The sequence below is a fragment of the Apteryx rowi genome, unplaced genomic scaffold (genome assembly GCF_003343035.1).
Source record: "Apteryx rowi isolate R43461 unplaced genomic scaffold, aptRow1 scaffold_976, whole genome shotgun sequence".
Taxonomy (NCBI): Eukaryota; Metazoa; Chordata; class Aves; order Apterygiformes; family Apterygidae; genus Apteryx; species Apteryx rowi.
In genome coordinates, this window is record NW_020451289.1 from 194,418 (window position 1) to 217,236 (window position 22,819).

At 37.0% G+C, this 22,819-nt stretch overlaps 1 protein-coding gene across 3 annotated transcripts in view; it reads left to right on the forward strand.

Annotated features, from left to right (window-relative positions):
- Positions 1-22,018, forward strand: part of RB1 (RB transcriptional corepressor 1) — an 83,156-nt gene extending 61,138 nt beyond the window's left edge. The window contains exons 18-28 of one of the 3 annotated variants that reach the window (XR_003251783.1): positions 13,613-13,731; positions 14,322-14,467; positions 15,195-15,340; positions 16,078-16,182; positions 17,216-17,329; positions 17,413-17,579; positions 17,779-17,809; positions 18,188-18,330; positions 18,875-18,924; positions 19,992-20,252; positions 21,740-22,018. Coding sequence is in view for 2 of the 3 variants with exons in the window: in XM_026054950.1 (XP_025910735.1) it covers positions 13,613-13,731; positions 14,322-14,467; positions 15,195-15,340; positions 16,078-16,182; positions 17,216-17,329; positions 17,413-17,579; positions 17,779-17,809; positions 18,188-18,330; positions 18,875-18,924; positions 19,992-20,061; positions 21,740-21,782 (1,134 nt within the window). In the remaining variant the exon portion in view is untranslated. Of the gene's footprint in view, positions 1-13,612; positions 13,732-14,321; positions 14,468-15,194; positions 15,341-16,077; positions 16,183-17,215; positions 17,330-17,412; positions 17,580-17,778; positions 17,810-18,187; positions 18,331-18,874; positions 18,925-19,991 lie in introns of all 3 variants that reach the window. The other 2 variants (XM_026054950.1, XM_026054951.1) reach the window with 2 other exon arrangements.
- Positions 22,019-22,819: the final 801 nt, after the last annotated feature.

Below are 22,819 nucleotides of genomic sequence, written 5' to 3' on the forward strand. Positions count from 1 at the left end.
TAAGAGTGAGTCAGCATGAAAACGGCCTGTTTCCTTACTAGAAGCAACATGTTGAGCTTTCAAGGTCAACTTGTGTTTTTCAGTGCTACTCTTATTCTGTTATTTTTCTGGAGCAGATATTTTTTGCTTATTTAAGGGCAACAAAATGTTATGGTAGGCCTGGTTTTTAGATTTCATGGACAGTTTACTTCTTTCAGGATAATCTTTTCAGAGCTATTATTTGTAGTAGAGCTAATAAAGTAGAATTTTTGTTCAAAGAAGTGAACCCTTTCTTCCCATCCCTCAGCCTTTCTCAAAAATGGTTTGGGGTTTCTGGTGAGAAGGTGAAAAGTGTGGGCTGGCCGTACAGCTGAGATTGGAAATGACTCGATTAATCCACCGGACAGTGCTGTGCATCTGCGCTGTTTTTCCTGCGTAGACATGTCAATCGAAACGCCTTTGAGTCGCCTGTATCAGAGCTGTGCTCAAACCCATTGGTGCTCCTGAAGGCTCAACGCCCAGGAGGGGCAAGTTTCATCTCCCGCGTGTACAGTTTGAGCACACTGAGTTTCAACACTGGCCTGCATGCTTATGGCAGGAAATGCTCAGAATAAAACGTGTCTGAAAGGTAGGCTTAGGAGACATGGCTAGGCTGCAGCTAAGTTTTTTTTTTTTTTTTTTTTTCCATAAGCCTAAGTGCAAATAATAAGAGAAGCTGTAAAATTCAACAGATTTCAGATTGCAGCATGCTCTACGTAACGTGTGAACTTTACACACTCTGAAGTTTGAGGGCTAGAGCAAAACGTTTTGGGGGGCTTCCATAAGCTTGACGGGTTAAAATTCTTTGATAGAGTGAGAGAAATGCTTCCAAGGCATGCAAACCTCCCAGGATTTTCTCAGGCAGCAGAAAGTAAACGGTCCCAAATTTGACATGATTGTGTGCAACTCCAGTAAAACACAGTGTTCGGATGTTTTATTTTAATCAGGTGCTCTGCTAGTGCACAGTATGACCAGGTTTTAAATCAGTATAAGGCCTTTTAAAACACTGATAGGTATGCTTTTACTTTTAAACTGCTAAAAGGGATACCAAAACTTGACTCCAGCACCAGCAGAAAGGCTTTCAAATGCTTTTGTTGGACAACATTATTTTGGCAAAATCAAAGCTTTCTCTGGGAATATTTTTCAGTGAAATTTCTTACAAAAAGCAGGTCAAAAATATTCATAAGGCCAACTGAATTTTAGAAAAATTCTTTAGAAGCAATTTTATCTAATTTTCCTTAAATTTCTGAAGCAAAACTTAGAGCAGAACAGTTTTCTCAGGATAAGACTTGTAAAATGTAGTTGTTTCATCAGAAACATTGAAACTTTTTTTTTTGTTCTGCTTACAAATGACTGAGAATTTCTCACAGGATAGAAATACTGAGAGCTGAACAATTTTGGTAGGGAAAACATACTGTTATTTGAGTATTATGCATTTTTCTGTCTGTAATTAAATGAGATCACAGGAAGCAGGGAGGTTTTGGTCATTTGATTATTTAATATACCTTATCAGATAAAGTATATCTTACTACTTTGTTGTTAGGTGTGCTTCGTGTATTATTGTAAAACATCGCTCATTAATACTTTAGGGGAAATCACATGCATTTTTTTCTATATGTGTTGCAGTTTTTGATTATGTGACAATAGAAGTATAGCTGAAAGATAAGCAGGTAATGAGCAAGTGTTGCACCGAGGAAGAGGGTAGAGGCCGGGCAAATTTCTTGATTTTTATAAACATGTCTGCTCCCTGTACCTAGAATCATCTCAACACCAAAACAAAATAGCATCATATGTGTTCAGAGACTTGTGAAATCCTTTTAGGATATGTTGCTACTTAGTTTTGCCATTTAAAATACCAGCAGGGTTGTTTCCTCATTAGCCATATAAGGACCCAAGACCAGCACTCCCATCTCTCAGCTGAGCACCCTTGTTTTTCAAAGCTTCCAGTTACATGTGTGCCGACTCCAGGTACGTCTCAGCCAGCAGGACTTTTTCCAGTCATGCTTCTGAGGCAGCTGGTTGTCCTCACCTGTCCTGCAAGGAGCCTAGAAATCAAACTCTGCTTTTAGATCCCAGAAGGGGTTGGGAAGGAGGCTGTACACTCAAAAATTGGATGTTGCATGTAGGTCCTTCACTGGATGCAGTGCAAAGGCTTTCACCAACTGAGTGGGGGGAGCTTTTGCACTGGCGCTATTCAAATGTGAAGTGAGGCATGCAGGGTATGCAGTATTTTAGAAAAAAACATCTTCGCTGTGCTATAACTGCTGATTTTCAAACATGAATAAGATTAAAATTACTTTCCCAAATCCATATGAAATCATCCGAATAGAAGTGGTGAGAGTTCTATGCTTCTGCAGTTTTCATCAGCATCGCTAGGACTTGCAGTCTACCTGCTTTTTTCTGATTACTTTAGTACTCAAGTGTTTCTGTCCAAAAATATGCTTTTTCTAAAGTCACTTATCTTTACCCTGTACTCTGGAAGTTCATAGATACCTCAGACAACTAAGAAAAAATAAGTAGATCAGTCTAATTTTTAACAAGCTTGAAGAAAGCTATAAATGTGAGAAGGTTCAGTTTGCAAGAAAAATTCTGTGGCGCCATCATCTGACTATACTGCAACACTGTTTATTTCTATTATTCATTAATTAGATAATTCAGAATGACAATATGCCATTATTTCCAGCCATTCTTTCTACTCTTCCCCTAACTGCTGAGGGGAATTAAAGTAGCTTATTTTATACAAATGTCCTGTATGCCATCAAGTAATCAAAGATTGTGTTTACAAATCAAACATCTTATTTGCATAGAAAAGCATTTATGCTTGACCCTGTGGTTCAACTGGAAACAAAGTATCTTAAAGCATGCTAAAACAGTAATTTTCTGCATCATTTACCTCTAAATATCTGAGGGGGAAATGTTCTGCCATTAGCAAACCTGTTTCTCCAGAGCCTTCACTGATTGTCTTCAAAAGATTTGTGTGTGTGGCCATGAGGAAAAGCACCAAATATCGTGTCTTGCATTATTTTCTGAAAAATAATAAGGACTTAATTTTAGAAATGCTGGATCAAGCTTCCTGCAGGTGTTGCTGAAGTCCAGATGGCCATAGTTCTGTCCACAGTTTACAACATAAACACACTTCTGGAGGTTCCTTTACATCTTATATTTTTTGTGACACAATAAGATGTAGCTGAGCTAGCAAAAAAGGGCAAAAATTCTAAACAATTTATATAACAGATATACATTGTGTTGCATTAAGGTTTTCTTTAATGTCTTCAAGGGTCCCGGGATATACAGCTCCATGGATAATCTACATGTTTGTGTGTAAAACACTTCTGACTCCATTTCTTAGTGATGCTTATTTGTTGACAACTATTAGTTGCATTCTTCTCTGTCTCAAATCTATGAAAAGCTAATGCATGCATACTAATTTTAAATTTGTACACCTACCCTGAAACAATTCTATAGTTTGTATTTGACAAAGCCAACTYATGCTGTTGATCAACTGTTGGTGAAATTGCCCTCAAGAGAAGGAGGGGAAGTGAAATGATAACCGGGAAGAAGCCTGGGGGTAGGGAGAGCAGCAGGTTTGAATAGAAAGCACTGTAATATCCTCTTGAGAATTAGATATAAAACTGTGAGAGAGCGCAGAAGGAAAAATATTTAGTATATGTTAAAATACTAAATCTGTTAGAAAAAGAAATCTAAAATGTAAGTATGAAATGGGTATAATAGTAAAAAAATATATATACATATATCCTTTGTCTTCAAGTTCTTTGTTTCAGACCTGTTCAGATTTAAGCTACTGAAAAGTTTGTGTTTTTCAAATGACTTTTACTGCAGTAGGTGTTGTACAATTCTGCATCATACTATCAAAATTCAATTTCTTATTTTCAGACTAGGAAGAATGTATTTTTAATGAAAACCAAGTAGTGTTTTCACAGCCCAAGACTTTTTCTTTTTCCCCAATTCTCTTTTGTTAATCTAATTTCCACTGCACTACTCCCTAGCTCTATTGTATTATATTTTATCTGATGGTTAAATAGCTGCTTGTAAGGCAAAAATGGTTAATTGCAGACATGTTGTTAAATTCTGTCAACAAAGTGCTCAGGAGCTCTGCATGTGTTTCTGCTTTGAAAGCTAATCAGAACATGATGACTGCCAGGTTTTGTCTGCCTTGACCAAATACTAGGTGTAGACTGAGATAACTAAGCTTGATGTATTCCATAATGTTAGTCACAGAAGCACTGTATCCAATTAAGATCAAAACTCTTTAAGGGGTGGATTTATGCCTAAAATTTGCTGCACTGATAGTTTTGTTATAACTTCTTTTTTTTGTCTATATTCTGTATTTCTAAAAGTGACCACTGTAAAACTGCTGCATAGATCACTTTTTGTATTCTTGTTGCTGTATTTTAATGCGAAGCATGGCATACTATCAGCTTATTTTTGGAAGTCCAATTAATTTCTGCTATTTTTCTGGATTTAGACTCTATGAAGCATATTGCAAAGTATTTATAGTAATTTTTGCTTTTGCAGCAGTCTGCTTTTAATGGTTTTGGAATACCTAACTTCCCTAAGCTAATGCTAGGAGAGGAAGAAGCTTGCCCATTTTCTAGAGAATTAGTCTCTCTGTATTTGCAGCTCATCCTGGAGATCCACATTCTCTGCAGCTTATTTATGTAGCATCCTTTTTTGTTCAATTCATAATTCATTGAATCATTGGTGCTGTTGGTGAAAGACGCTGTCCTACCTTTTTTTAACTGATGTCTACAAAGTTTTCTAGCATACTTACTGCTTTAGCTGGATTGAGAGAATTGTCAGTGACTTGTGCCTAAATTTGCCCTGCTAATGAGAAACTGGAAAAGAATATGAGACTTGAAACAGAATTACTAGTTAGAAAGCTTTAACTGAAAATCTGAAAGAGGCACCACATTGTCAGTACCTGAAGGAAACTATTGTTAAAAGTTTTTTTCATTAGAAAGATGCACATTACCAGTCATAACTTTGGCTGTTCAAAGAATTGGTGTTTTTAATATGATCGTGTTTTGCAATGCATCGTGCAAAATCTGAGCTCACACACTGTAATAGCGGCTTTCCAGCATGGGCTGCAATGAAAATGAGAGATAAGACTTTTATATTTTTCTGGCTGAAGCAGAGGCAGGCAGAGTTGCGTGTTTTCATCAGCATGTCATTTTTGCTAATTTATTTTCATCCACATGTTAATGCTTCTCTGTAATTAGACCAGAGTATTTTGCCAGCTAGAAGATCAGAGATCTGAGGAGAATGTCGTGTCTGTGCTTGTACTGGGAAAAATAATTCCTGTAACTGCCTTTCTTAATTGTTATTCTGAGAATTGTGACTGTGCAAGTCAGCTAGAAATGAAACTGCTAGGAAGAGTGAACTTCTTAGTGCGATGGTGTAACCATCTGATTGTTATCTATAGTAACTGCATACTTTTTTTCAGAACAATTTTGGGGTCACAGAATGCCTATTTTAGTAAAGAGAATGAAATTAATAGCCTGGGTGTGCTATTTTGCTCCTAAGCTGAATTTTTTTTCGTATGTGGAAATAACAATAAAAATATTATTAACACTACTGTGATGTCAATTAAGCGAATGGTCTTTTAAAACATCTCTTCTCTACTTCCTTTGCTGAAAAAAATCTTTGCACCCTGTAGTGTTTTCACACTTTAAGGTGGCTGTTTACCGCTGAGGAGTTTTGACAGGACATCTTGTTGCTGACTGCATCTGCATTTCCGTCAGTCAAATGGCTCAAATTGGGTGGGTCTCCCCTTCTGTATTGTACGTGATTTCTTGTGCTGAGGGCGACAAACTGGTATTGATTCAGCTTCTTTGAGGCTTTTGGCTTTAGTTTAAAAGTCTTGAGAGGTCAGATTTGTCCAAGAATTAGTCATATGGAGGCAGGGTTGCAAAAGGGAGCTAGGCAGTAAACACACTGATCACTTCAGATAAGACTGTTTCTCTAGCAGCCGCTGCCAGTTCAGCCCAAGGATCCATCTGGAAGAGACTTGTTGCAATTGCTTAGGGGGAAAAAATAAGTGCTGGGCTAGCCTACAGTGTTATTTTCTTAGATAATGTTCAGCCAGAAATACGCAGTACATTGTTGTGTTCTGCAGTGCTTCGTGGATCTACATGTGTAGTTGTTTTTTGGAACAAAGTATATTTTCCATATCTGTGATGTTTTGTAGTAATTAGTTCCACAACTGAACTCTTGTATGAAAAACTTTGGTTTTGGCTTTTAATCCTATTGCCTGATAATTTAGTTTGACAGTTTGATTATACCATGGCATAATAATAACTCTTTGTTTTGTTTCTTTGCTGGTAATTCTGTAGTAAGTTCACCTTGACTTTTGAGCATTGAGTTGGCATTTTCAGAGTTACTCACAGAGATACTAAATATTTCTTTTTGGAGCAATGGTGACTTTAGAGCCTTTATTTATGTAAAGCTAACATCATTTTTCCCCTTTTTTTATTTTTGCTTTTATCAGCCTTGAATATTATAGCTATTTTATCATCTAGTCACTGAATTTCATAAGCTCTTTTTGCCGTGAGTTTTAGTTTTCTTATTTAAACTAAATAATTTTGTGCCACTAGCAAACTTTCCTTCCCTGCCTCTCCCTTTTCCATGTCATTTGTGAATGTTAAACAGCAGCTCTCCCAGCAGAGATTGAGAGACTTGACTGATAACCTCTCCACTGTGAAAAGGGACCATTTATTCATACTTTTGATATCTGTCTTTTAACCAGTTACTACATTCCCATCTGTCTTGTGACAGCATTTTCTTTAAAGAGCTTTTCCTGCAGGAACCTGTCAAAACCTTTCTGGAGATCAGAACATAATGCTGTCTGTAGGATCACCCTGTTAGCAGACTTGTCGACTGCTTTCAAGGAGAAGTCTTGGAATTAGTGAGCACTGACTTGCCTGCCTTTCCCCTGGTACTGCCCCTGAAAGATGCTCTCAGTCATCCTCCAGCCACACGTTTCTGTCTTCCTCCTGTGGCCAAACACTTGTGTGGCCGTAAGGTGAACTAGATGGGAGAGTTGATCTGAATGTAAAATGAACGTGCCCTCCCTTTTCCTCCCCTCCCAAAATGTGTTTAAAAAAAATCCGAAACAAAAACCCTGATCCAGTTCTCCATGCAGCCACACAGACGTTTCTGCTGACACAAGAGCAGTAGGAGATGGTGAGGAGGAGGGAGCAGGTTGATGGGGGAGTTTGGGACTGTGCCTTTTGGTGAAATGCTGGCTTACAGTATGTGTGTAGCTAAGGCTTTAATGTGCTGAATATTAACTCCTTAGTTACTCAACGAGCCTTTCTTTTATTAAAAAGTATAAAAATTGTGCAAGTCTCGAGTAGGAAAGCTATTGAAGAAAGTGGTGCAAGCACATACTTCAAGCCATGCAGTAGAATGCCTCCTGGTGTCATCTTGAGTAGTTTAAACAAAATAGTTGAATAAAAAATGTAGTTCTGTTTTTTAACTGTTTTTCAAAACTCTTTTCAAAGCAAATTTTCAAAAGTTAGTCTCACAGCCTGGGTAAACAGGAATAATCCTGAATACCATGGTTCACTTTTCGGTATTCATCTGCTGATTGGTTTACAGTGCTTCAAAGCAATAGCTATGTCAGTAGTTTACCTATTTGCAGAGCATTATCATCAGTCTGTGTAATATTTTTGAACATACCCATAAAATTAGTCACTATCTTAACACAAAAAACTCTAGTATCTTTGTGGTTAAAGTTTAAAAGCTGGGGAAGAGAATGAGATTGCTGGAATTCATAGGGTTTCTATAAGCTTTGCAAATTTGTTTCACTCTAATTTAGCTAAGATTTGGGTGGTGGTGGTGTGGGTTGTTTTTTTTTTTTTGTTTGTTTGTTTGTTTTAAACAAGTATCACTGCAAATATCTAACAGTGACCATCAGTTGTTTCTGTTGCTGTGATATGCTTCCTGGCTTGTTTTTATCTCTCCCCTATTTTTCCCCAAATCTTTAGGGAAGATGCAGGTGAGGTGGGCCTCTCAGAAGCTTCTGAGGGCTATCTTGACGTGCACCCTGCTCCTTTGCTAGGAAATATCTCTTGATGACGCTGTTATGGCCTGTAGCGTGGTGGCTCCATGAACCTTTGCTGAGAAAACTTGTAAAACGTAGAGAACTGGTTAATACAAGACCATCTGGGGAGGAGCGTATTTGGAAGTGGAAGGATGGGAAAACTGTGATATTGATTGCTCTGAAATAATTTATGAATTCTAGTAGAGTTCACTAAGTTCTGTCTGGAGGCTTGTAGGGAAGGCTAGATTATTGCAAAACTGTCAAGGTAATGGATTTGCAGCCTTCTTTAAAACAACACAGGTTTAAGATACATATCCAAGCTATGGGAGACCTGGCTTTTCTTCTCTGACTGAAGAGGCTTGAAATCATTTTCCACTAGGCTTTCAAATAACTTGTGATAGGGAGTCTTGGTTTCACCTGTTAGAGATATGTTAGTGATTCATATGAATATATATGTATATATTCACTAAAACAGGCTCTCTATTCAATTTCCCATTTCCGTGATGAGTCCTAAGTGCCAGACCAGAGAGCAGTTCCTCTTTTCCTAGTTTAATAGCTATTTTTATATTATAGAAGAAAACTGGAATGCAAGGACTGAATTTGAAAATTCTTAATAGGCTTGAGGCTAGGACACCCACACTCAGATCAGCTGTTTGCAAGTTTTATGTCAAAGACTTCAAACAAACAATTGGCGTTTTTGTGATTTGTGAACTCCTTCAGTTTGTGCTTTATCAGTTCCATCTTAGTTTGACTTTCCTACCCTCTCGCGTGTGGAGGAAAAAACCCTTTAAAATATCACTCTCAAATGATCAAAACTAATTAACAGTCATTGTTTTTTTGTCTGCTTTTCTTTCCTCTACACATTAGGTATTTACATAAAAGGAGACTCTCACAAAGCTTTAATGATAGTATTGTGTTCTATAAATCACCATTACATTTGATTTTAAAGTATCCTGCCAGTAAAGCAGGAGTAGGGCTTGTATTAAAAACATATATTTGCTTTAAGGAGTTAAAAACAGATCTGACAGTATTGTTAAATGAATTAAACCCTTAATACTACAGTTGTCACTGTTTTTTTATAAATTTTATAAAAACAAGCCCTAATAAGATCATAATTTACATAATGCAACTCATTTAGTAGAAGCTATGTACATACAAGTTAAAACATTGTGCTTAATATTATGTTTTTTTCCATAGTAAATATTGTTTAAATTTAGACTGTGAAGTATATATTGTTTTGGCAGGCCTAAGTTCTTCCATGATTATGAATATTAATTGAATATTAATTGTTGTGTGAATGTGAATTGATAGCTCCAATACAGCCTTTGCAGTTTCATTTAAAAGTTGTCAATTCCAAATCAGGTTTTTTTTTGCATTGCAAAATCATATCCAGCTTTTAGTGTATTACCAAAAACATTCTTAATGTTATGTATTGGATTGATTGATGCAATAATTTGTAGTGGTGTTATGAAAAGCAAAGTAGCAAGACATTGAGAGAGACAGATATGTAGTTTAGTGGTAAACATAATAATAAAATTTATTGTGGAAATACAGTGGAAACTTGATTAGGAAATTATTATAAAGCATGGAAGTATAAAGCAATAGAAAATAAAGACAAAAGCAGTGTTTGAAATACTGTAAACTATCATTTAACACTGTTTAATAGGTTTGCTTTCAGTTGCCCAGGAGTAAAATTGCTCAATGACTTTCTCTGTAGTCAAAGTGGCCAACATCTTAACACCAGATTAGCTGTTCTCTATACTTAAAGCTTTTTCACTTAATCTTCTCATGGAAACCAAAGCCCAATTAAACACAGAGTTGGGCCACAGCTGATATAAAGGTCAGGAAGTTGGGAAGCACTTCTGCATCCTGCAGTTTCATCATAGCCAAACAAAGATTAACCAACAAGAGATTCAGCCTGTTTTGTCCATAAAAGGAGCTTGCAGATTGGAGAAGATCTCTGCAGATGTTTGCAATGCAGGTATTGCTGCAGGGAAATGTCCTGCAGAGGCTGCCTAATTAACCCTTACATAATTTACCAAAGTTTAACAGAACTGATTGCCGTTGCAGTTACGATTAGCCTTGGTTAGCTTAAGAGGGAATTGAGTCAAATTTTAGCCTTATTCTTGGTTTTCATGCCATAGCCAATATATATCTCATGCCATGCCAAGAGACCCTGAGAAATTTTAGGTCTTAATTGGTTTCTCCCTTTTCACACTAATAAATTAGAGCTTCTTTAGCCATCACATGGAAATTTCAAATGAAAAGCAGTATTTAATTTTACTAGCAAAATTTGTTCTGTGGCTGTATCTAATAACATCAATCACTTAGCATTAAATTAAAATAAAGCTGTGCCAAACTCCATATGAAAGGAATGCATTGGAGATGACCTGTTGACTTGAAGTGCCTCCTGAAAGCTTTAAAAAGCAATATAAAATTTCTAAAAGGTAGTGTGAGTAATGTCACTTTAGAAGCAAGTTACTGAATAAACATTCCTGCTAGATAAAACTGGACCTGGGGTTAAAGTTCTTTTATGACAATTCCTTAGGGGACTGGTAATTGTCATGTTATTGACCTTATTTTGCTCATTCGAGAGAGAGATGTAGGTTGTTCAATACCCAGTAGTGTGACTGAAGTGGAGCAGAATTTGCGCTGATAAGCTCTGTGGTTAGTATGTTGCCCTGAAAAATCACTGCAAGCTGCAGAACGCACTTCAGATTTGCTAAATATAAGTATTTTTCACGTTTAAAGGTGAAGGAAAGGAAGAAAGTACATAATTAAAGCCGTCAATAACTGATCGATTCTTTAAGGTGGAGGGAAGAGATATTCGAGAAAGCTATTTCTACTTTATGGTGTATTTCTGTTTCTACTTTATGGCATACCCTTGGTTTTTGTGAGGTACCAGCTCTGTCAGTGTAGTACCTGCTTCTCGCTTGCCATATGTGGCTCTGCGTTTGGAAGCGATTTTGGTAGGCATCACTGGCAAAAACAGAAATGGCTTTATCTAAAGCACTTGTCAGCTAAGAGGTGGAAATTGTGACTGTCAGAACGCTTGCCTTAAATTTCACCAGGTCCAGAGGCTAAATAGTGAGGGTGGTGGTTGTTGTTGTTGTTTTTTCCTCCACCTCCTGCAATCCCAGCCCTGATACAGTTCCTGCTGTCAGAGGTCAGTGGCCCTCGGTTTGCCCAAGGTGATGTGTTGAGTCAGTGTTCTGATGCATCTCACCATTACTAACGCTGGCCTGCCTGCGCTGCCGTTAGCGCTGCTGGAGCCAAAGTGATGAAACCTCATTTATTGTGATGCACTTTTAACTGCTGCATTAATTAAAATTTTGGGGAGCCAAAAAAACAGATGTATTGGACTTGTTATGTCTTACTACTCAGTTACTAAGTAGTTTTTCTATGCTAGAACTATCCTCTTGCTAGCTGTAATTTTTTCAAACTGATGGAAAGCAGTAACTTTAAAAAAAAATTCCTGTAGGGTACCATTTCATGCACAAATCAACTAATTTAACGGGCTGTTGTCACTAAATGTGGCAGAGCTTGTACTCCCTTTTCCTTTTTGCTCCTTCCCGCTTCTCACTTTGCTCCCAATGTCAGTCTTGTTGCTGCCCTGTCTTCTAGGGCTGTTGTGGCTCTGATGTTTGCTCGATTCTCTGCAGAGCTGATTTAACTCAAATCTGCTCTTTATGGTAACTTTCTGCTGTTCTTGTGCATGACATAGTCTTTCGACCTCTGTGTAAGTCAATCAAAGCTGGCAAATAAGGGGAAAAAAAGGAAGAGGGAAAATGGTGTAAAAGCATGCAGATCCCTTTCGTAGGCAGTGAGCTGCTATATTCCCTTGCCTGATCGCACTCCTGTGTAGTGAAAATCAGAGCAGGGTTGAGAGAGGCCCTGGAACTGCTGGTTTCTAGAGAGAACTTGAAAAATCAAAACTCTTGCTTCCATTTCTTGATCTCTCATTTCCCTGTATCAGTTCCTTTTCCTGTTACTGATGCTTCACTGAGAAGATTATTTTTCCAGTCGTAAACAGTTGAAATGTGACATGAATGATGAAGTTGGATTAACTCTTGGTCAAGGAGTCAGGAGATGTTTTTGCAAGGAATTAGTGATTGCTCTAAGAAGGAAACAGATTCTTCAGAGCACAGTGAAACACTGATGGGAATAATAAAAAGGAACAAGCAAAGTGGCTGGGAGAATGAGAAATGGAGAAGGTCGCGTCCGCGCGTTTCCAGGAAGGGCGGCACTGAAAGCAACGAGTGAGATAAGTGTGCGCTCCTAAATACAGAGAAGGATGATGCAAACAAGTCCAAAAGCTGATCTGATTGAGAAATGATGGAGAAACAACTATGGGGTTATGAGTCAGTAACTGTTGTTTCTCTATTATGGATGTAATGGCTCCAGTATTGCCAAAATCTTAACTTAAAAATTACACAATATAAGAAATTGTAAATCTCAAGTCATTTTCATCTTGTTGCTCTGAGCTTTTAGGTGATGAATTTTGAAGCTGCTGCTCGCATTCATGAAAGCTAGATATTTTAGAAGAAAAATGGAAACTGAGAATGTCTCATAATCATATGACCCCAGCAGCTGAGACTCTTAAGGAAGAGTCCAAATATCTTGAGGTATACAGCAAAGCTGCAAGAATTTATAATGCTGCAGGTTTTTTTCTTTAAGAAATAAGATTAAACGAGAAAAGTCTTAATATTAGTTTTACTAGGCCTTCTCATTGTCTTCATCCTGCAGCTTGCTTTATATGCATGCTGTATTCTTACTTTATTGTAGCTACAGAATTGTGCCATTATATTTTAATATTAGTAACATGTAGGAGCAAATTGATTTTGGACAACCAGATGATACATTAATTATGTATAAAGTGTTGAGCAGGCTGGTTTTACTGCTGTTTTTTAGGTGATCATTTGGAGGAAAATGCTGAATGTCTGCCTTTGCCCACTTCGTTCCCAGTGTTATTAACACTGCTTTCCACTGTCAAAAGGCAGCTGTCTTTTAATAAGATGATGTTCTTCTGTTAGTTCTTAAGTTTTGATGCTGCATTATTGGAAGACAACATTATGGTCAAGGATGAGTATCCCTCTTTAAAGAAAATGTTAAAACCAGCAACTCTAATTTCAAAACTAATTCTAGATGTGGTGCAAAAATATTTTCCCATGCAGTCCTGCTGTCTCAGCATAATTCTAATCCTTATGTGACAAATAAATGGCAAAAGCCTTGAGATTTTGTTTCTGCAAGACTGCTGTTTATTATTAACATCAGAAGTAATACTGTTGTTGCTTCAGTCAGGTCCTTCTCCATTTCACTTGTATCATCCCTTCATCATTCGGTGCCTCCTAGCTTTTAGTAGGTTCAGACTTGTTCTAGCTGCCTTGCCTAAAGTACTGATAATTGACATAAAATCAAAATGTGTGGAGATTTTTTTTTTAATGTGTCTTTTAGTATCAAACTGTTGTTTTGGAGTCTGAAGTGATTACCTCTTCTCATTATAATGTGCTGTTACTATGATTTTTCTAGGATTCACCTCTGTTCAATCTTATCAAGCAGTCAAAGGAACGAGAAGGCCAAGCTGATCAGCCTGAGCCTGCTTCCACTCTAAATCTGCCTCTCCAACATAACCACACTGCAGCAGACCTGTAAGTAATGTGCATGCTTGAAGTCTAGTGAAGTGCAAAGTTAGTTTCTTCCTTAATATTAAAATCCACTTACTTGTATTCTGTTTTCCTACTTATTAGGCGTGATGCAAGTTACGTTGACCAGTGCATTGAGTTTGCTGCTTTTAATATGTGTAAATCTTACTAAATCAATTGTGGAAATATTTTTTCCAACCCCATTAAATTTGTAATTGCAAACTGTTATCTTACTTGCCTAGGAATAAATAAGTCCTCTTATTTAGAAATATCTTGAAATATTTTTAGCTTGAATATATAGTTGAAAGAGGGGTAAGTGGAGGTGTGTGTGTGAGAGAAATTGGTGGTGCAGCTCCTCCTTTCTGCTGTCACTAGCATTTTGTCCTATTTCTTTTGCTGTTTAGAGCTGTAACAGCAAGGAAGAGTAGTATTTAATCAATACCTCTAACTTTATATGATATGGGAATAACTAGTTACGGTAGCAATTCATTTCTTCTAAATGGGGGGAGAGGGAAGAGCTTGTGCAAGTATTATTAATACAAAATCATTTATTCATCTTGTGATGTTGAAGTACTTAATACATGTCAAATCTCCAGGTATCTTTCTCCTGTGAGATCTCCAAAGAAGAAAGCATCTGGCCCCCCTCTAAATGCTACTTCCACTTCAGATGCTCAGGTCACTGTGACTTCCCAAACACAGAAACCACAGAAATCTACCTCCCTCTCGCTGTTCTACAAAAAAGGTTTGTAGCTTCTGAACATATTAAAATTGTGCAGTTAACTCCTGTTACTTATCCTTTTCGGGTTTTAGAGCTCAAAATCTCCTTGAAGAGTAAAATAGAAAACCATAATAAGCACACTTTACAAACCTTCAGCTGCCATTGAAAGAAATAGTAATAAAATAATTTTATTATCATTTATTTATTATTTTAATAACACAGGTTAATGCGTGCACTCTACACCCTATTAATTCAAAGCAAGAACTTATCTATATATTGTAAGAAAGGCCATGTTGGTTCAGAGCTGTTGATCTAGTACAGAATCCTGTTTACAGAAGTGGCCATAAATAGATGCCAAGGGAAGTTTAGGAACAGGGCAAGCATATATGCTTTTCCTGAATGCTTTCCCAGCTTTGACTTTTTCAGCTCCGGAGTATTCGTGAGCCTTTTGTGATTTGTCTGCATAGTAACCCTTGTGGATTTGTCTTCCAAATACTTGTTCATGCTCTTCTTGAATCAACGTAAACTTCCACATGTGCAGCATCTTTCAGTGTGGACTTCGCTGCTTGTTGTATGAAGAATTTTTCCCTTTATTTTGAACTTGGCTTTTACAGCCTTCATTTGATGGCTTGTAGTTCTTGTAGTGGGAGACAGTGAACACTCAATCATTGTCTGTCCTCTCCATGTTCCTCTTACTTTGTATACCTCTTATTACCAATGCAGTTCATTTTTCTTCTGTTTTTTTCTCAAGTTTATCGACTGGCCTATCTTCGATTACATACCCTGTTTTACCGGCTTCTCTCTGAACATCCCGACCTGGAACCGCTGATCTGGACCCTCTTCCAGCATACACTGCAAAATGAATATGAGCTTATGAGAGACAGGCACTTAGATCAGGTAACATTAAAAAAGTTTTTAAATAACTTTAAAAATCTGTAGATCTTTCTTTTGAACAAAATGTTTCTTGTACATTCTTTAACCATTACAAATTACAGTCTGAGTTTTTATTTCTCTTTAGATGTTAATGTGATAATGAAGTCCACATTTGATCCCCCCCTTCTCTTTCTCCCCCCTCTTTTTTTTTTTTAAAGTACTGGCAGTTACTTACTCTGAAATGCAATTTATAAGTATTTTGAAAATATTTAAGCAAAGTGAAAGTTTCTGTTAGTTTGTATTAGAAAATACTGATTTTCTTTTGGAAGGCAAAATGTGTTGTTTATTCTGCCATAAAACTGCAGTTTGTGAAATGGGTTTTTAAATGTGAATTTGGGAAGATATTATCAGCTCCAATCAGTTGATGGCCTTTCAAAAATGAAGGGAACAGTTGACTGACTTCATTTTCTGGAATTTTTTGTGATGTTGAGTTGCACCTCTGTTTGCAGAACACAACCAGTAATAGAAAGCTCATAAATTGAGCTTTTACTTTTGTTTCCTAATGACCATGAGTGAAATCCTTATTTAAAGTTGTAGCAAAGCTCCCATTGCTCTCAGGGAGGCTGAAACTGCATTCTATGTCAAAAGAAGAACATGTAAATGCAGAAGAACATAGAGAAAGTAAGATTTCTTAACTTGAAATGAAGAACCTGAACTCATTTGCCGCATTCCCAATGGTCTCTCTCTTGTTTCTTTAACAGATCATGATGTGTTCCATGTATGGCATATGCAAAGTAAAGAATGTAGATCTTAGATTTAAAATAATAGTTTCAGCCTACAAGGAGCTTCCCAATACAAATCAAGAGGTATGGAAATTCTTTAATATTATCTTTCCATAAAAAAGTTATAAGAACACTTGTTTCTGTCTTTCTGTCTCTCTCTCCATGTACAAACAAAAGAAAACCTCTCTGCCTGACAGTGTCTCCATTTGTGGAGGGGAAAATTGGCTCGAATACTAAATGGCTCTTAACATCTGGCACAAATTGTTTGGTAACTCTCCTCAGAAAGCAAAGTTGATTCTGCCTTTTTAATTAGAGATACTAAACAATAGTTTATGGTTCTGTTTTGAGACTATGGGCCAGATTCTTAAACAGTTAAGAGATTCAGATGAGGTGCTAATAGGATTTTCAAAAGCAACCTAGCTTCCTCTGATGAATACCTAACTCCCATTGAGATTTAAGGGGAGATGAGCAGATTACTTAGGTTACTTTCTATAGATGCTTACAACAGAAATAAGGTTATATATCAAATATGTATGTATTGGGAGGCTTATTAAAATCACTGGCTTAATTCTAACATAAAGATGCCCCTCTGTTTCTAAGGCTTACTGAACTCAGGTTTTTGCACAACATATTAAATCAGTAGAAAAAACAGGTAACTGAACTGCAGCAGTCCTTCTAGTAGCAGAATCTCGTTGTATATTTGCGTGTGTCTTGGCTAAACCCCTGACTTCTATCTCCAAACCTAAAGAACTATGTTATCCACGTAAGGTCAGTAAGGAAGATTGTTAGCTTCGTAAGGTGTGCACAGCAGCCAGACCTTTTTATGACAACTTTTTGTGTGAAAGCAGATGAAGCTTAAATTTGGAAAATGTTACAGTGCTAATGAACTGCATCTGTACTAAGGGGCCAGTTAATTAAGCAGGTGCTTCTACTGAGGTTTGTATGTGTGTGTTACCAAGAATTTTTCTGTATGTTTTTTTTTCAGTCATGGTGACTGGTAGACAATACGTATGCCATGTTATTTGTTATCTAACACAGATGAGTGGCTTTATGACCTTGTGAAATGTAATTTTTTCTTTTTCTTTCTCTCCCCCGATGATTTTCTCACCCTCTGGAGACTTTCAAACGTGTTCTTATCAGGGAAGAACAGTACGACTCCATTATAGTCTTCTACAATTTAGTGTTTATGCAGAAACTGAAAACGAATATTTTGCAGTATGCCTCCAACAGGGTAAGCTATGTAAGCTGTGTTCAGTATTGTTTAATAGAATAGGAACACATAAAGAATAAAATCTCCTTTTATTATTTTTACAGCCTCCCACTCTGTCACCTATCCCACACATTCCTCGCAGCCCTTACCAGTTTTCCAATTCTCCTCGGCGTGTCCCTGCTGGAAATAACATCTACATCTCACCCTTGAAGAGCCCATACAAATTCTCTGATGGGTTTCAGTCACCCACAAAGATGACTCCAAGGTCCAGGTTGGTTACAAACATTTCTTTGAGTAAATTAAAGTTATCAGTAGGGATTTAATGGAAGCAAGTTTGAAAACTTCAGTGTAGTTTGTTAATAGTCTGTGGTTATTGTATTTTTTCTGATTAAAAGTTTGTGTCCTGTATTTAGAGTCTCGTGTTGTTAAACGTGGCTTACTCTTAAACATTTCTCTTCTTCATTTGGCAGAATTTTGGTGTCAATTGGTGAATCATTTGGGGTGAGTTTTAAGATTTTTAATGTCTGGTCTTACATACGTGTGACTTTTGGAGGAATGGGAATAGTTTTCTGACAGCTGTAGAGCTGGCCAGTGAGTGTCTCTTATTTAATATAATATTTTGGAAATTTGTTAAGCACAAAGACTACTGGGGTGCTTTGTTAACTCCTTTCAAATATTCAGACTTCATTTGAAAAAGTTTTGTATTTTGTTAGCTGCTTTGAGAGAAGGTAGAGTTCACAGACTGGCAGACTTTTAGATCTGTCTCTCTCTCTTTTTTTTTTCTTTTTTTTTTTTCTTTTTGGTAAATGATCTAGAAAGCTGGAGCAGTTTCAGGATTAACTGGCAATTTTTTTATTTATTGTTTTCTTGTAATTCCAGACTTCCGAAAAGTTTCAAAAAATAAACCAGATGGTGTGCAACAGTGACTGTCAGCTGAAGCGCAGCGCAGAAGTAAGCACTGCTCCTAAGCCACTGAAGAGGCTGCGCTTTGATATAGAAGGGCAAGACGAAGTAGATGGAAGGTAAGATTATTGTTTGGCTTTTCAGTAAACTGGAGAAACATTAAAAAAATATATATATATATATATATGTATGTATATGTATTTGTTTCTCAAGACTTTTAAAAATACAGCTTGACTTCTGTTAATATTTGAATGTTTATAAATATATTAAATGAGATGGTAGTGTAATACTTCTCAGGCAATTTCATGTCAGAAGCAAGGATTTATTTTTAATGCCTATATATCCAGCATCCTACTATTACTACCAGATATTAAACCATGCTGTTTCCTTTGATCAGCTTTAAAAAAAAAAAAAAAAAAAAGTAAAGTAAAAGAAATCTAGCATCTCTTGAGTGGAGAGTTTCTCTAGTAGCAAGTATCTCCAGTATCTTTTTTATGGAGGGGAAAAAAAATACCAAGTCCAGAGTTTGCATCTTTGTAAGAGAAGGCAATAGCACTGAAATGAACTGACCCCAATTTATAGTCAAGTTTATTAGGAGGAAAAAAAAAAAAAAGCTTAAAACATTATTTTACTCTCCATTAATTGAGCGCTTTCTGTTTGCAGCAAACACCTACCCCAGGAGTCCAAGTTCCAACAAAAGCTTGCAGAAATGAGTGAGTATTATTTTTTTCAGTGACCGCACAGTAGCGAGTGCCTTGGATAAGAGTTTTTGGCAGCTCAGATAAAACCATTGCTCAACATTGATGTCATTTCAGTAACTTGCTTACTTTTTTGTACTTGCTCCATCTAATCTTGAAAATGCAGATTAAAATGGAAATCCTCAAAAGCCTTTTCTGGATTATTAAATGGCATAGCAGCATAGGTGATGCTGCTACTTGTGAACAAGGGAACGAGCGTGCCATGTTCTTCCTAAATACTAGAATTCTTAAAGCAGAATTAAATGCTTGCCAATGCCTTCCCATTTGTCATTCACTGCAATGAGAGCCCCTTAGCTGAGAGCTTGCAGCTATAGATCAATAGTAGCTGCAGCAGTATTTAGTTGTCCAGAACACCTTTAGAGTCAGGAAAAGGAAAAATGTACGAAATTTTGTATGTTGCTTTGTCTTTTATACTAGAATGCCAGAGACTGCTTTTTCTACTCCTGTGGCTCAACATTTCTTTTGGATTTTGTGGGATCACTGTTCTGTTTTTCAAATAAAATTCTCATCTAGGTCATGAAAAACAAAACTGCTCCATCCCCCCCATCTTTTTTCCCCACTCCTGAGAAGGAACATGCTTGGTCTGGCCAGACTTTTTCCCTCTCTGGTGGAATCTGAGCTCTGTGGCTGAGTGGATTTGCCCATTAATGCTCACCTAGCAAGTGGTGTTCTTCAAGATGTGCACGACTATGGAGCCAGACCGCAAGAAGCTCCCTGTGTGATGCTGTCAAACTGCTTGTCTTAAGCATGAAAATAGATGAAAGTTAAGATTCAGTTCAGGAGCAACAAACACCTCAGTAAATAGGTAGAATGAATTCCTGGAAGTGTATAAAATCGAGCAAAAATTGCTTGGGTTTATGCAGAATTATGCATTTACAACAGAATGCAGGATAGTTGTTACTTAGGAGAATAGTATACTTCTATTTCTTGTGTCATTACCCATATTTACAGTAAATGATCATGTCCAAAATAATTTTTAAGTATTTAATTTTACTGTCTTTTTTGTGTGTGTATATGTGTAGCATCTACTCGAACACGAATGCAAAAGCAGAAACTGAATGATGGAAATGATACCTCAGGCAGTGAAGAAAAGTGAGATTCTCCTCAGGACCAGGGGCTGTACTTCAGGCTTCTCTTCGCTTGTTTTTGTTTTCCAGCCTCCATTAATTGAGTTGCTTTTTTAGTTGCTTTTTTATTCCCAACTGCTAGTTGAAAACATCTGGATTTTTTAATTTTTAATCTTTTTCATGATACTTTGCCTTATGATGTAACATGTATACAATGTAAGCCACAGAATTTGTTAATTTATATATTTTGGGGGGATTTTAAAAACAGGCTTGGAAAATGTCTTAGTTTCCTATTGCAGCATTGCTGTTATCAGCCGATTCAGTCTATTTGGCTTGAATTCTTCTGTCTAAAGACAAAATATTAGCTAGAATGATTTGAAATGCACTAATTTTGTTTGTTAGATTTCATTTTAATATTGGAACTTGATGCATTATTTTCAAATTTTGAGAATTGGGGGCCAGATACTGCCGACATTTCTGACTCTGTGTATAATTACCACATCAGATTCTCACTAATGTAAACTGCACGGCAGTTGTAGAAGTTGCAGGATTAGGACCTCGCATTGTAAGTACAACCTGAAAGCAAAATGAATTCATTATGTAGCCATACTACTGAAACCAGTAGTCCATACCTCAGATACTCAGCATTTGGTAGTACTCCTTCCCCAGATGCCACCCCTTTGCAATTTGAGAGGACAGTCACGCTGTCCATCAGTTTGAACTTCACTGAAGATGAATCACTCAGAGGTTACGTGAGTCCCAGAAACAGAGGCTTCTTCCCATATGCAAAATATTCAAAGTGCACTTACTAATATTGAAAAATTTTGTTAAACAAAAACCCAAACCCCAGCCCCACTTGGTATGCATAAGATACCAAAATCCTGATGATAGACTTCAGTTTTAATCTGACTATAACCAAACCAAATAGCTAGAGAAAGAGGTACAAAACCTGTTTCCTAGAGCAGAAAGCTGAGTGTCCAAAGTTGGGTTCCGGGTAGGAGCAGCCTGGTGTCTAAAAGCGCAGTGCGTCTCCCATTGGTCTCATTGCAGCATCTGCACAAAAACCTAACTTCATGAGCCCACTTTGGGAAAATCTGTTGGCTTTTTTACCAAAAAGGAACTGTTTAATAGGCTTCTCGTGAATTGTCACAAATAACAAACGAACAAACAACATCCTTTTTTCATCTGTGTGTTTGTAAGTTACTGATTCAGATACTGGATTTTTTCTTGCAATGGTAAAGAGATTGCAAAATAGCCAGTTAAGCGCTGGCTATTAATTTTATTATTATTATAGTAATTTTATTTCTAGTGGACTAAAACATAAGTAAATAAATGAGGTCCTCTTTTAAAATTACCCATTTTTATGAAATTTAGTTTTTTCAGCTGCTTGAATTAAAGCAGTTATAGTAGAAAAGCATGCTATTCATTACACAAACATATTTTAAAACAACATCTTCTCTGGGTAGCTTATTTAGAAATTGCTTAGCTGACCCTAGAATACTTACAGTAGTACGCCTTAAAGAACAGTTCTTGTTGATCAGAATCTAATCCTAGAGCTACTAAAAATTCTACAAACAGCACACTGATTTGTCAATGGATTTTAAAATAAAATGGGGTGGGTTTTTTTAGTCTCAATATGGCTTCAACTTTCTTGAAAAAAATGTACAGAAGCATTACTTTGTTTATTTTCTCATTTTTTGCAGGGTTTTGCAGTCAGAATATATGGTAAACATTGGGGTACACTGACCTTAAGTTCTGTTATAGCAGTTGAAGTTCTTCCATGATCTTACCGAGTCCTTTGGCTAGAGAACTGCAGCGGTAACATTGCAGAGTCCAGTACCTAAACAGATCTATTATTTCTTTACTGTCACAGTGTATTTTTTTGTTCAGACTGAAGGCTTTACATCAAATGTATGATAATATTTTGTACAACTAATCACTTTCACTCCTTTCCAGATAAATAAAATAGCTTTTAAAAGATTTATAGTTATTTTGATAATCTTACTTTATTAGGCAAGAAGGTGGTTTCATATGGAATGACGTCCTTCTGTATTGCATTTCCACTGTGATCCTGCACCTGGTACCAGCAGAGGTTACTGCATCTCCAGTGATTCTCTACTGGTGCCAAGGTCCAAATCCAATTGCAGATGGGCTTGTAGTTATCTACAGAAGTTTCCAGAGTTCATTCTGTGAACAGTTTGACTTGATCTGAAAATGTTCTAATCAGATTTTTTGTTCCAAGGTTACCACTGGTAATGTTTTTTGCACACGCAGGCCTGTATCATGATTTGGGTCACTGTGACGGCCCTCGTAGAAATCCTTCAAAGGATTTCTAGTCCATTTTTAGAAGTGTTCACATCACTTCACCCCCCTGATCTTCATAGCTGGGGTTTTTTTGCTCTCAGAACTACTGAAAAAAGCCTGGTATGTCAAAACTTGGCCTTGCACGCCTCCTATCTTTGCCTTACGAGAGTCCGGAGGTGCCTGTTACAGCTCTGCTGCGCTTTCAGTGTTATTTATAGAATCAGCATTCATGACGTACTGCTTAGGGCACCAAACGCAGTTGTTAACCTGCAGCTCCCTTACCCCTTCTAAAAACACTTCGTAAGAGTTGTATTTTTAAGCAGATACATGTGTGAATAAATGCGTATTGAAACTGCTTTTTATCAGATTTTATAGCAAGACATTGATTTCTGCAGAGTGGCATGGGGTTTTGAAACTATATTCCAGAAAACAAAATTAGAATTCAGAGTAGAAGAATTGGACAGAAAATGTGACAGGTA